General features: G+C 45.7%; 2 protein-coding genes across 2 annotated transcripts; both read right to left on the bottom strand.

Annotated features, from left to right (window-relative positions):
• Nucleotides 1–952: 952 nt before the first annotated feature.
• Nucleotides 953–3,942, bottom strand: LOC119652376 (conserved oligomeric Golgi complex subunit 4). The gene is made up of 8 exons (XM_038056473.1): nucleotides 3,682–3,942; nucleotides 2,599–3,618; nucleotides 2,404–2,537; nucleotides 2,207–2,320; nucleotides 1,655–2,144; nucleotides 1,414–1,599; nucleotides 1,132–1,358; nucleotides 953–1,062 (listed from the first exon to the last, which is right to left on the bottom strand). The coding sequence occupies exons 1-8, from the start codon at nucleotides 3,769–3,771 to the stop codon at nucleotides 1,020–1,022; spliced, it is 2,304 nt and encodes a 767-aa protein (XP_037912401.1). The 5' UTR covers nucleotides 3,772–3,942; the 3' UTR covers nucleotides 953–1,019.
• Nucleotides 3,943–8,898: 4,956 nt separating this feature from the next.
• Nucleotides 8,899–15,035, bottom strand: LOC119651444 (ATP synthase mitochondrial F1 complex assembly factor 2). Its single transcript, XM_038055048.1, has 4 exons — nucleotides 14,737–15,035; nucleotides 14,358–14,662; nucleotides 9,259–9,439; nucleotides 8,899–9,196 (listed from the first exon to the last, which is right to left on the bottom strand). The coding sequence occupies exons 1-4, from the start codon at nucleotides 14,816–14,818 to the stop codon at nucleotides 8,946–8,948; spliced, it is 819 nt and encodes a 272-aa protein (XP_037910976.1). The 5' UTR covers nucleotides 14,819–15,035; the 3' UTR covers nucleotides 8,899–8,945.
• Between the last annotated feature and the right edge of the window lie 11 nt (nucleotides 15,036–15,046).

Genomic DNA, 15,046 nt, shown 5'->3' with positions numbered 1-15,046 from the left:
AAATCAATAAATATCGTCCTAATTCCGAAACTGGTCTGACTCTGAAGGCGTATCTTAAGTCGTCTTATACCACACTTATATTGTGAGAAATGAATTGAATACACAACACTTTAACATGTGGGAAAATGTTTATTTAACAAGGATACCCATTAAATGTTTGTTGGTTCAGGGTTCACTAGCGACCTATTCATTATTTTCCATCATGGACGCTACGTAAGTTGATTTATTTCGTTGATAGATGGATTCATGTAGCAAGCAATTGTTGCGTACGGCGGTTGCCGATCTGTAGCGGCTTGAGCAATGACGTTTGTATATTACTGCTACGTTACTTTGCGGGAACAATTCTGCTGCGAAATATGCCCAACGAGAAATACAAAATAATACCTTAATAACTGGTTATTTACTATATTTCGGAGAGTCGCTCCGGCTACTACGACGTGTTACACTGGAATCATTGATATTTCATCATAATAGAGAGAATGTGTTTACATGCTTGCTACATGCTGATGGCAACGCTCATGGCGGTCAATCGCTGAAGGTCGGATCGTTAAACAGTGTTGCCACAATATTGGAGAAAGGTGTTATCAAGTGTTCTAGCTAAATATTAGCCTTACTTTTACACAAGTTTTTTGTCCCCGGTCATTATTGGCGTTATACAAATTTTTCCAAAGTTAGTTTCGTCACAATTCGGAAACAAATGAATAATATGCTTTCCATAGAGGAGTTCCAATTTTTGGCTCCTACTCGTGTAAACCTTGTGGAATATTCTTTAATAAAATCATCTTTTGGGTCGCAGGTAACATGGATTCAGTAGAAATACTTGTGGCAACTAGATGAATGGGCGACAGGAAAACAATCCATCATTTGGGTCTTATGAACGGAAAAGTGATCGATCCTTTTCAGTTCCATTTTTTTTTTCATTTCTTTGATGCAAAACAAAAGACAAAAACCGTGAAATGTTTAACATATTTTATTATTAGGACGAATAACATAACAAATTGATTAAAGTAGGCGTGCGACTATATTTTAACTCTCTTTATATCCTCGATGCGGAAATCCTCCCTGCAATAGTAAAATATGTCGTTAAACAACCCCAAAAGTCTCGGAAAGTCCAAGCAAACTCTTTCTTACCGCAATATCAAGATCGATCGGACCTCATTGGGTGTAATTCGCCACGCAGGCATATCATTATTCTCGTTCGGGTTCCAATACTCAGACAACTCCGAGACCTTTTCTAAATTCAAGAGCGTGGCTATCTGCGTCAATCGAGCCATTTTATCGCGAACTGACCATGAAGTTGCTCCCGTCAAGTATGTTCCTAAAGCGCGTACTTCTTGATCAAGTACGAGTCCGCCCAGCTACAAAAGATAAAAACGATAATGACGGGAAGATGTAGCGGGAAAAGGTGATTACTCTATTGAAAGTTGATTTCTTGATTGCTCGTTCCAATCGTGAAGTGACTTCCGTTGCGAGGATGCTGACCAGAGCATCGTAGTTCCTCGGGCTGAGTACGGACTTGAACGAGTTCAAAAGGCCATCGATTTGGACTATGAGGAACTGGGCGAATGTTTCACCTGCTTCATAAGCTGCCAGCTCCTCCTGAAATTGATTTATAGTTTGTATCCGGAGTTTGGTCTTGTGGGGTCGAACTAACCTCTGTCAATCGGTGGTTGTACGTCAAAAACTGATCCACCCATGGATTGAGTCGGGGCTTAATCGCACTCGACTTCAACTGCTGCATCCCGAAATCCACGACCGCCTTCAAGGAATCCTTCACTCCCTTCAGTCCAGACATGCAACTCTCCAAAATCTCACTCTCACGCTGTGTCATATTCGCGAAAGCTCCACGAATTTCCTCACTCATGGTCGCCCAGAGTGTTTCAATGAACTCCGTCGACATGTCGGCATTATTCAGTTGCACGATGAAATTCGTTCGTGCCTGCTCGGCATCGCTTGTTTGCAATTTGCCTTGTTGGATGGAACTTTGAATCGCGTTGTAGGCTTGCGCCAGGTCGATGTAGCCGGACGGGTAGCCGTTTTTCAGGGGACCCTTAAGGGCATTGATAAAGTCACCTTCGAAACAGGAGGCCGCGTTGTTTATCACGGCGCAGATGCCGTTCATGGATTGGGTGGATGTGGAGCGGCTGATGGTGGGGAGAAACGAATATTTAACGAGAAAATTTTCAGGAGAATGGACTGCAATTACCGAATTGATTTGCGGATGATGAAGAAGACGTCGTCGACCATGCTGGAGCATTGCTGGCCTTGCTCGAAAGTATCCAGGGCGATGGCTTTCAGGACGCTCTCCTCCATGAAATATCTTTTAAGTAAGGAAAATTTCGCCACTAATTACTGTCTTTATCGTCGAATAGATAAAAAAAACACAACAAAACGAAGACCTACCTTTCCAAAAGTAAATATGTTCCCAGCAATTCCTGCATTTGCCGACTCAGATCGCATTTTGTGATGATATTCTCGGAACGACTCAGCTTTGCTTTCTTGTCCTCATCTTCCAGCGAGCTCCCTTCCAAATCAGCCTTTAAATATCCAATTTAACCTTAAACACATCCTCGGCCAGAATTTAACCCTTAAACTCACCACAACTCGCCTCTTCATGAACCTAAAATACAACTCGGCCCTGGAATGCATAATCGTGATCTCCCCAATAAGCGAGTCAATGTCCTTCGGATTCAATTTGTCCACCGAACCCCCGGAAGGTTTCCTGAAGTGCCCCAAAGTCACTCCTCCGTCCGATTTCATGTACTCATTGATCTGAGCCACTCGCTTGGCAATTTGGCGATTCTTATTGAATTCAAGGATCAAATTTCTCACTTCCTTGTCGCACTCCACTTGCAGGATCTCGTACATGTTCAGCAAGTACCCGGTTCCGTAGCAGGACTCGATAATTGGCTGGTTCACTTTGAAAACTCGAGCAAAGTTCTCCAGGAGGCTGGTCAAGGTGTCCGCGAACGCAACGGCCATTCGCTTCTCCGCCTTAGCGACGTCCATAGAGGTTCGGAGTTCCTTCTGCGCCTTGACTTCCAGCTTCTGGCAAATATACGAAGAGAACTTCGCAATACCGTCCTTGTGCATGCCAAGCAATGGGAAAATTTTGAAGAATCGCTCCACCGAGGCCAGGTCATCTTTTCGCACGGCTTCATCGAACTTCTGTGAGATAATTTCACGCATTTTAGTCGTGGCTTCCTCAAGGGTTTGCAGAGCTTTCGAGACAGAAGTCACGGAGCCAGTCACATCGTCCGCGGTGCGTTGGAGTAGATTTTGGTCCATCGACAAATACCGGCTGACATGAGCGGCACCTTTCTCATAATCCTCCTCCCTTATGGCTGTCATTACACCTTGGCTGCACAGCTGCAAGTCTATCAAGTCATGGACTCTCTGCTGGCACTCGGACACTCGACTCCGGGCCTCATCCAGTCGACGGACCTTGGCACTAACACTCTCCGCCAGGGCGGCCGTTTGCGAGATCCGGTCGGCCAGGCTTTTAGTGTCATTTTCCACGCTATGTAATGTCGACATGGAACGGCTGATTCCACTCAATTTCGATTCGATTTGGCATTGTCTGGAGAGAATTGCTTCGAGTCGTTCGTTGACTTCTTTCTGGAATCGAAAGGGGCGAGGGAGGCTTTCAGTGAGGTTTTAAAGGAGAAAAAGAACAAATACCTCTTTTTGGGTTATGGTGGCGCAAGCACGTTCGATGCCCTCAGCCGACGAGATGTCCTCATCGCCAATAACGGACCTCAAGTCCAACATTTTCCGGGATTTTCTAGTTGGAAACGGCGATTTGTTGATGTGGAGCTGTCACTTCCCGGCATATGACACAAGCTATTGACAACGTCACTATTGACATTAGGATGGGATGGAACTGCCAGCACTAAGTGAAAATGGTTGATCTCATTTGCGCTATTTGAAGGTATGTTCACACTTCCAATTGGGACTACCTGGCTAAATGTATTAAAAAATATTGTTGAATTAAAAGTTCTGTTATGAGTAAAGGAAACTATTGCTTTGTGTGTATTAAGCTTTCAAAGTAACTTGTAGTGTCCGCGGCTTAGCGATAGGGGCGGTATTCCATTTGCATTTTTCGGGGCCAATTTGAAAAAATAATGTTTTCAATATTGTGGAATAGCCTCTTTATCCTCAGGGAGTTCGTTTGTGTCCCCCTAAACGAATGGTTCGGATGGGGCTTTTGCGCTGCTGCCAAGTTTACGAACATTTTTATTCAGTTGTTTAGCCGCTTTAACCGTAAAACAATGTCAGTTAGAGTTTTAATACAGGTGACTTCTCGGTAACAAAGTGATCCTTGCACCGCGAATGCGGAACTCATTCTTACTCGACTTACACGAAACCATAGAGTGTAAAGGACGCGGAACCAGCTTACACTTACAATTCCAACATCACCACCCAACTTCTCCATTCGGCCGACAAGACCATTACCGCCGAAGAAATGATTAGTGATGACTGCCCTGCAATAATCATCGACTACGACTAGAGCTTCCATCCTGGGAACCAGCCCGGCACTTGGATCGATGAAGCAAATTCCTGTGTCAATTACATCCAAGGATTCCAAAACGAATTCAAACTTGCTTCAGGTAAGTCTGTCTTCAAGCAAAAAAAAATGAATTGGGGCATCTCGGACACCGAGGTCACAGCGAACAAAAACCGCTTCCATCTCCACTATGACAACGAGCATCGCTCCGAAGTGACGCACGCACGACCTGGAACCTCAAAATCTGCCGACGTGGCCAACCCACCGGTAGTTAAAGATAAGAATAGAATTAGCTTCGTCCCTCCGATTTTTCTGTATGGATTGACTGCCAGGGCACTAGGCATTGTCATCAAGAACATTGACAAAAATGCCAAATTTGAAATTACCAACCTACCGCCTGACTGGCTCAAAGTTCGGCTCATTTGTCCCAATATCCATAAGAAACTACTCCACCTAATCAAGTTCATCAAATTGGAAGGCCATTCCTTCACGCTGAAAAAGGAGAGGAAGCCAACCCTCATCCTTAGAGGAATCTCCCCCCAATGAATTCACTCCCGAACACGTGGGTTCGGAAATTGAGGAGTTAACGCAGATTACGCCTGTCCGCGTAACTAGGCTTTCCACCCCGTGGTTACGAGCCAATGACATCAATCTGAGCCTATTCCGTGCGGCTTTCAGTTCTGAGGCAGTTTAGTCACTAAACAAAATACCCTACTTTATGAGCGGATTAGCTGGGAGAAACCCAGAAAAGGGGACGTCATCCAACGTTTCAATTGCCAACAATTTGGTCACGTATCTTCAAACTGCGGATACAAACCCAGATATGTGAATTGCCCGGGCCCACACGCCTCCAGGTACTGCGCTGTTCGAATGTAGAAAACAACGCCGAAAAGGAGTCGGCGGCGCCCCTCAAATGTGCAAACTGTGGCCAACTGCAACTGCCCCCGTAGGTTGGAATCAATCCAGCGCAAAGAGAGAGCCAAAAGCAACCTGCACTCCCGATCTGCTTCATTCTTTCCCAACCTTGACAGACCCTCATCTTTTCGTGTCTCTCAACCTAGCACTATGCCTCATGAAAACTGGAACGGATCTCCCTCACTGACTCCGTCTTTCACCACAGTGGCCAGGGCAAGACCCGAAACCCTTAGCTCTTTATCGCTCCCACATTCTTCCATTCCCAGGGGCTTCTTCATGGAAGCCAGCTCCCTATTCAATATCTCATTCTTCTCTTTGTGGAACACAATCTTTGACTTCTATCACAACTGTCTCCGCCTCTCCCCTAAAGAAAAACCCCTATCGTACTTACAGTTCCTCTTCAAATTGCTAGAAAACCAAAATGAAAATGCTCACACTCAACACTAATTCGCTCATTTCTAACGACAAACGTTTCGCTCTCCACAAGCTCCTCGAGGATTCCGATCGTAATCTCGCTCTCCTAAATGAAACCAGACTGGGGGAAGCCCACCACGTAAAACTATATGCTCTCGGTTACATTACTTTCCGCAACGGCGCGGGTATAGGCACAGCCATACAGTCAAGGGCAAATAGCATCCCATCGACTACACTGGCATCAAACTGGCTAGCAGTTAGCAGTAGTCAGATTTCCTGTTAGGGGTGGAGGCGTTCTCCGAGTCCTGATCGGCTCTCTCCCATTCTGGCCGAACTCTGGGAAATCGCGACCAGTTTCGATGCCTTCATCCTCGGCGGTGACCTCAACGCGAGGCACGTACCTTGGGGCGACTCAGTTAACAACGAAAACGACAAAGTGCTCTTCGATTGGTTTTAGTCAGGCCCATTCCTGAGCAGGGACATCATTGACGCGGGAGGGCCGATAAAGATAGGTAACCTCGAGTGTCACTCCCCTGAGGAAAAAATATCCGCTTGCGTAGACTATTTCAGCCACTTATTCAGAGCCAAATCGCCAGCGTACCCCATCTGGAACTCGGTGCTCGCCATTACTTTCAACGATAAAAGGTTGAGCTTGGAAGGGTCTCGTCTTAGGCCCTTTTCCCCCAGCTGCCCGGCTGATATAGTCAGAACAGTCCCGTTCGCTTCCTTCCTTACTTCCCTAGAAGAAGTTGAACCAGCAATCTCCCGGTCCAACAAAAAAAATCTTTGGGCCCCAATGGCATCTCTAACTTTGTCCTGCGGAAGTGTGCGGGTACCATCAGTGAACGTCTCGATATCCTCTTCAACAACTGCCTGAACAAGGGACACTTCCCGGTATCTGCCATGAAAGCCCTTTTATACAAAACTAATATTCGTCCTATTCAGACCTATGGTTTTCCAGCATGGGCTGCCATGTCTCCGAACGTAGCAGAAGTCCTCCAACGCTTCGAAAAAACGATACTCACGAAATGCACGGCCAGAAGGCCAAACCTAAAATTTCACAAAAGCTCCCTCCTATACGACCTCTCCGGGGTTTGTCCCATAATTCCGCACATGATCAAGTTGTCGCGTGTCAGACTGAAAAAGTGGCTGTCCCACCCTAACCCGCTGATAAAAAATCTCGCTAAACTCAATGCATTGTTACACGAGCAGAGGTACTACGTATCAGGGCTGGCTCTCCTCCGGCAGGCAATCCCCGTGCAGGTGTAGATCACTTCTCATTATTTCTCTTCACCTACTCTAGATTAAGACAATTAACATTAATTAGCGTGTACAATATGTGATATCTGTAATCATTAACTTCTCCCCTAAATTATTATTATTATTAAAGTATTCGCTCTATGACCTACCTGATCGCATCTACAGCATGCTGTCTTCTTGTCAGGTCTCCGGCAGGTTGCAGTCATGGGTCTATAATCTGAGCATTTGTAACATTTGGTGGGGGCTGCCATAATTCATATCCTACATACTACTCAACAATTCTGATTCTCTCGCTGCTAAGTCGTTTCCTCCCGTATTACTTGGCAACTTCCACCGCAGCGTGCAGTTTTTGGCCTCAATCCGATTGGTTATCTCTGGACATTCATGCTTGATTGCATTTTCTACTTCGATCTTCTCTGTGAAAGAGTCAAGACCTTGGATTTCCAGATTTCATTGGCCGCCATCTTTGTTGTCTTCGAACCTGATTCGACGGAGATCTCACCGCCCTCCGTTTTCCAAAAGCAAGGCATTTCCGGTCTGCTGTCTCCGCGCTTGATCTTATAACGGATCTCGCTGATGACGCAAAAGGTTGCCTTTCGTTGGTTTAATAAGCAGAATTGGCGTTCTAGCACACCGTTTCTTTTAGTGCTCCACCATTCATGTCCGCCTTGACTTTAGACAGATGGTTTCGCCCGCCGTATTGTTGTAGCCTGTCCCTCTTCGCCGCAACGGACTATCTGCCATCCATTTGGCGCGTACGATGGCTCTCAGCAAAGGATGGCTTTGCTTCTGCTTTTCACGCATCCTACCCGGTCTCTCTCTATGTACGCCTGTAAAAGAAAATACGATTCAGGAGTTCCTCCAGCTGCATCAGTCTGGTTTTCATCGCATTGCTGACGTTCTCCTGGGGAAACGTTACAGACTGCTTGCGTTTTACAACTGCCGCGCATTCCTTGGCAACACCCCGTGTGTCGCGTCACCTTTCGAGTCATTTTCTTTATTTGGTTGTGCACATCCCGGTGTCTCTTCAGGTATGTCAGCCCTTACCGCGTCCTACCATAGATGCTGCGGCGGGCAGCTGTGTACAAACGCAACCAACTCTTTCTCCATCTAGGACAGAGGAAAGTCATGATGAGTTACCTCTGCCCTGGATGAAGCCGTCGTCCATTTTTCTATAGATTTGGATTCTAGCCCAGCATAGAGGGATCCGTGGGTCAGAAACAGAGGACGAAAGCTTCTTTCCGATTGGCAAGATCCGCCATCTACTTGTTGGCTTCCTCACATCCTTAAACACAAACTTAATTTTTGTTGTTTTTGAAGAGCAAGTGAAACGAATTCTGGGAGCCATCCATCAAAGAATTCACCAGTGTGAGGTTTCGCACGTTCATCGAATGCTTTGCCCAAAATGAGGATTCCGTGGACCAAAAAATGGGAGTCCCCAACTGGTTAAATTGGATACGAACTCAAGATTCCATCAATCCTTAACCAAGAAGAAATGATGAAATGAATATTGGAATTTGGGGAAGCGCCGAACAGCCTCTAAGAAATGACAAAGTCAAGCAAGTCTGAACTTATATTGACTTAAATTAATTCAAATTAATTAATAATCAGTTCGCAATTAACAGTCTCGACATCAATCGTGTGAAAACCTTCCTTAAAACATTATCCAAAAGATGATGGATATAATCAAGCGTCGTTATTTAAAGTGAAATTCCGTCTTTCTTAGTAGTCCTGCCTAGATATTTAGCAGGGGCAACTTTTCTTAAGCTCAAATCCGGATTCCCCTAGCTAAACACGCTGCATTCGTCAAATAGATTTATATTTACTTACATCTACTCTCTACATAACTTTAAACCATTAATTTCTGCTTTATCATCGTCTCGGATCGATTGAAATGAACAAACAACACAGCCGCTGCCAATCTTGCCTGCAGATCCTGTTGACTCAAATCATGCGCCCATTCGACACGACCCCAGAAGCCCAACTGATATTCCTCCTCCAATCGAGCCAAATGAACAGCCTTCTCAATGGTAATGTGTTGATCAATGGCAGCAAACGCTAAGATGATGGATTTCAGGGTGTCTATGGCGAATATGAATCCTGTCGGTCAAGAAAATTTGATTAAGAAAAATCGTTTCCTTTTTATTATGGAGAATGTCTACCGTGAAGAGATTCGATGTTGTGTGACGACAGATATTTGCTGATGCTCATTTTGTCGCCAGAAGAAATTTGTGGTAAGTTCATGTCTAAGGTCTTTTGGATGTTGGTCTCGTAGCGATCGTTGAACCATTTGATTATGGGATCCCATTCCTGTGATTGGAGCTTGTAAAGTTCTTCTTCAGTCTGAAAATTAAATTGAAATTGATTTCTTTATTCTGTACTAATTTGTCAAATTCCAAAATAAGTTAATACAAGAAAAAACAGACGAATTTTGAAAGGGAAAAAGAAGGCCGAAAGGACTTCGCTACGACACTGGACACAAATTTCGTTGGCCGACCTATAGAGTTCCAGATTAGGCCAACCTTTGTGGAACATCATTGACAAAAAATTACTCCAAACCAGGGATCCATGGACTAGAAAACGTGGGGGTAAGTTGCTTCTCATTTAGTCCGGTCCACCATCAAGTGGATGTGGACTTAGGATCGCGCATATCCTAAACAACTACCTAAAAAATGACAGTCTTCCCAAAATTTTCCATTTCGGAAAGGCCCCAGTGGGCTGCAAAATATTTTGAAACCGCTGAAGTGGTACTACTCGTAATACGTCACATACAAGCGTGTAACGACATGGCTGAAATCTGCACAAACCAGGCAAAGGGATGAGGGTTAGTGAACGAATTCCAGAGTAAGGAGAAACAATTTGTGACAAAATCAGTCAAGAAGTCGAGCAAATTGGTCACGGTCTTTCAGTTAGTATAGGGAATCGAAGAGGAAGAAGTCAACGGCAAAACTCTTTTCGGATCACTAAAGTAGAAAATTGGCTACGTCAGAAACAAAGTCATTCAAAATGGAAAGGTAAAGTGTAGCGATACCTGAAGATAATTGGAATCTGCATCGAAGAAAACGTTACCTTCAGGAGTAAATATTATAAACTGCGCTCCCCATTGATCACTGATGGCAGGTCTGGAGGAGATCCGCCTTTATTCTTCTGTGCCATTTGCGATCCACCCGTCTTCCAGTTTGGGATAGTGGATTGCATTGCATGTCATAGCTAGCAATGCAGTTGTCGCCCGTTCTTGAAGTTGCCATTGCCCCCTTCTTATTAGTTCATCTACCAGTGCATAGCATAAGTTAGCTCTTTGTCCGAGATTTCCTCAGGCTAGACTAACCCAATGACCAGGCGAAGAAGGTTGTTAATGAAGACTTGGCTCTTGGGCTCTTTAGACCGCACAACGAGAGTCGATCTACGACTGGTGCGCCGGATTATGTATATCAAGCTCGACAGCCTCGATGTTCAGTCCGTTAATGCAGATAGCCTATTAAAATGAGAACTTCTCTCTCCAAATTCAAAGTCATTTAGCCAAGATCCATGAAACAATGAGGGATCATCATCCTCTACGTTTGAGGCTAACAAAGTTTGTTTACTTTTCGTCGGTAGTCCTATTCTTTATCTTCAAACTTTTTAGGTGCATGAGGGTGTTGTCTCTAAAAATGAAGAGGAGCTGATAAATCAATCTTTGCATGCTGTCTCCAACAGAGCATGGTCCCTGAGAGTCTTAATAAGACTTCTTTGTACTTCAGCTGCAGATTTGTTTTTGAATACGGTCACAATAACATCCTAGACGAAGTACCTCGCGAAATCTGGGCATTCCTCACGGACTATGCCATAAGCAAGCTGAACTTCACGGAAAACTTTGCTGTGGATCTTCCAACCAAGGCAAAGTGGAAGACCGACACCGTGTTGAAAGGTTATGTTTCAGTATTCTTTACTGATGGATCAAAAATGGTCTGTGGAGTCGGCGCGGGGGTTTTCTGAACTACATACGATGTATCCGAGTCGTATGGTCTCCCAGGTTTCGCCAGTGTATTATAAGCGGAAGTACTGACGATATTGGAAGTCTGTCGATGGTTGGATCGAGATTCGAGCCCCAAGCGTAACATAGCCAGTCTGACTGACAACCAAGCGGCCATCAAGGCCTTGTATTCAGCGATGGTATCTTCCAGACTGGTGGGGGAGTGCATGGACGCGCTGCACCATCTGGGCGGCATGTTCAAAGTCACCCTCCTCTGGGTTCCTGGGCATAGGAACATAGAGGGGAATGAAGGGGCTGACGAATTGGCCAGACGAGGCTCTGCTCTTGGCAGTCTTTCGGTGTTTCCCTGGCGGTTGTCAGGGGCGGAGTCTACTCGCACTACTTAGCAGCCGCGGGCGTTGATGGCGAAGGCTTAGAAGCAGTGCCAAGTAAAGGAGAATTTGGCCCGCTTATAACATAGCCCGGTCATGAGAGCTCCTGTGCCAGACGCGTGCAAATGCATTGAAGATTACGGCAGTCGGCACGGGGCACTGATCCATAGGGGACCATGCCGCCAGGCTCGACATATCCTACAATTCGCATTGCCGAGGTTGCAGAGAACGAAGGGAAACCCTTAGAGACAGGCTACGGACACTGGGTAAACCATTCCTTGGGGACCTCAGAGAGATTTCTAGCTGCGGGGTGGGAGAGCTGCTTTCCTTCGTGAATGGTACGGACAAGCTTTGAAGATCCGAGCCGGCTGGACTCTGCCTCTTCGCTCTCATAACAGCAGTCACGGTCTTAGGAGTTTGTGGCATCAAAAGGGCACACCACAGCGCTAATTGGGCTCCTCACAACAGCCACTGATATCTACCTACCCTATCTCAGTCTTGTCGTTACCTAAAAACTCGAAAACGGCACCAGAGTCTTACGCTCTCTACGCAGCTAACGGAACTACTATCAAGACTTCCGGCAGAATCAACAACAGTGAGAATTTGTCAAGGCACAAATAGAGCGGCCCATCATAGGAACCGACTTTTTGGCTACACACGGTGTTCTAGTGGATCTCCAGCGTCGAAAACTGATCGATAGTAAAACCGGCCTCACTACAAAAGGAAGAGTGATGCAAAGCAATCTATCCACGGTCTCGACGGTCCCAGAAGGCAACCGTTTCAAGGATCTCTTCACCCAGTTTCCTGAACTGGCAAGACCTGCGTAGCCTAAGCAACGACCTAAGCACGCTGTGGAACACATCATAGAAATCATAGGGCAGTCCGTGGCGGCTAAGGCTAGAAGACTTCCCCCGGCAAAATATCAAGCGTCAAAACAAGTATTCCAGTGGATCATGGACCAGGTGATCTGTCGACCTGCCCTTGGTCGAGTCCTCTGCACATCATGAAAAAAGTAAACAGAACTATTCGCCCCTGCGCACCGGCTCAACGCACGCACTGTACCCGGAAGGTTCGGTGTGCACAACATAGGGGACTTCAACGTGGGACTACACGGCAAACATATTTTCTCTAAGCTCGTTCTGGAACGAGTTTACTTCCAAATGTCAATAGCAATTGCCGACGTACCCAAAACAGTAATTATAATGCCATTTGGGTTGTTCAAATTCACTCGAAAATTTTTGATCTCCGGAATGCAGCACAGACCTTCCAATGATTCATTGATTCTATTTCCAGAGAGCTAACTTTTGTCTTCGCGTATTTGGACGATTTGGCTATCGCCTCAAAAGAGGGCAAAGGCAACTCATCAGATGCTGCCTCACCTCTGCCCTAGGAGCAGCGTGACCGAAAGTAATGACAGATGGTAATCGCTGACGGTTTCGCGTGATTACTATCTGTCGCATTTTTACACATGTCAAAGAAGGACTACAACTCTCTGATCCTCTGGACCGACCTTGCAGTAGCTGCGTTCGAAAAATGTAAATTAGATCTTCAAAAGGCTACAAGGTCATCCAGAGCCAGAAGCGGAAATATCATTAGACTGTGATCCCTCAGATCACTGTATGGGAGCTGTACTTCACCAACGAGTCAATGGAACTTGCCAACGGCTTGGGTTCTATTCAAAGGTATTCAACGAGGCTCAAAGCAAGTTCTCTAGGGATGATAGAGAACTTCTAGCTATCGACAGTGCCGAAGGTGACTTTCAGCAATTCCTTGAAGGCAGGCAATTTACCATCCACACAGACCACAAACCTTTGGTGTTCACCTTCAACCAGAAGACAAATACCGAACCATGGAGAACCAGGCAATTCATCTACATTAGCCAGTTCACCACCGGTACAAGGCACTAGAGCGGTATCAACAACACAGTCGGCGATACACTCTCTACAGGGTGGAAGAAATAAGTCTACCTAGAGATGCAACTAGAGACGACAGGCCAATCCGAACCTTCGACTCCAATGGATGTACATCCCCGGAACGGAAACCTCTATTCCGTGTAAAACAACCTCAAAACTACGGCCCTACCTGACAGCTGACTTGAGAAGAAGCACCTTCGACAGCCTTCATGGGCCCAGCCATCCCGGCATCCGATCTGCTTGTTTCTCAACACTGCTTCTGGCCAAACATGAATCGGGATATTGGAGATTGGTCGCGAGCTTGCACAGCTTGCCAACGATTGAAGATCCACAAGCACACCACACCCAGAGGAGCTGTTCCACCAGCGGATCGGGGTCTGAGTGCCAGGGAAATTGCTGATTTTTGGAGGAATCTTGGGAAAAACTTTAAACGCTTATATCTCCGTTAATATTGAGAATTTCGAACACGTCCACATCGACACCATAGGCCGAGGAGAAGAGGTTCTGCGTGAGCACGATCGACAGATGCACACGTTAGGCAGAAGCTATTCCAGTCGAAAAAGCTGCAGCAGAAACTACCACCTACATACCAACGGATGTGTTGAACGCTAGCATCGATCCCTGAAAAGGGCTACCATGGCCCAGTCCGATGGTCCGCAGTGGACTCGACATCTGCCCACAGTTCTATTAGGTCTTCGTTCCACGCTGAGAGAAGATACTGGGCTCAGCACTGTCGAAGTGATTTACGGCACTGATTGCGGGTTCCAGGTGAATTCTTTTGCCCAACAGCATTCAACAGCACAATTAAACAAATCAAAATCGGGGGGTGGTTGGTCAGCTAAGAAACATTTTCCGTTATTGACGGATTCACTTGAAGTGATGAAGTGATAAATGAAAGAAAATTCACCAACATTCGATGATATCAGCGAGCAATCGACAGCATTATGCCAAAGGAAGTGGAGAAAATTTAAGGACACAAAAACTAAACTAATCCAAATCCTTACGTCTGTCTGAAAGAGCACCGTATCTGACCCTAGAAAGTTCAGCATATGATTTATCATATCCGTCGCTTCCAATTTGTTCGGATTATCGATCACAGTACTGCACAACGCCGTGAGATGCATCGAACTCCTTTCGATCTTTTCCTTCTGATTCGCCCATTCTGCAGCGACTGCTATGGCCAATGGCTCGCTTTTCATTACAAGCGGAGCTCCCTTCGGTGTTTTCAATTTCCTGTGGTCCAAGGTGATTTCATACTTGCCGCCACTATATAGGACATTTGTGTTTTTATAGAAACGTTTAACAGTAGCTGGAAGGGACGAAAAGAAGGAAAATACAGGATGAGACTCACAAATTTTAGTTTGGGGAAAGTCTGTTTATTACCATATTGTCGAAGTGACGTGAAATTGTGTCGGCTCGAAGGAGGGGCTATCCTCATCAGGACTCTACTGAGCACCGAGTTCATTGTGGTATATAATTCTAAAAAGTTTTAAGTCAGAATTTGCCGGAGAAAACTCAACTCCTGTACCAGCACCGCACAGGTTATCACTACGTCAAAATATTTTGAAGTTTTCCAGACCATGCCGCGACATTGAACGCACCCACTCTCCACCCCATCCAACTTCATATTATTTTTAATTCGCCGTTTTCACCACACAAACACTCATGCAATTCCCACCACAGTCGAGGTTTA

The sequence above is a fragment of the Hermetia illucens genome, chromosome 3 (genome assembly GCF_905115235.1).
Source record: "Hermetia illucens chromosome 3, iHerIll2.2.curated.20191125, whole genome shotgun sequence".
Classification (NCBI taxonomy): Eukaryota; Metazoa; Arthropoda; class Insecta; order Diptera; family Stratiomyidae; genus Hermetia; species Hermetia illucens.
Note: the sequence above shows the minus strand (reverse complement) of the source record. Positions and strands in the feature narration are given on the sequence as shown.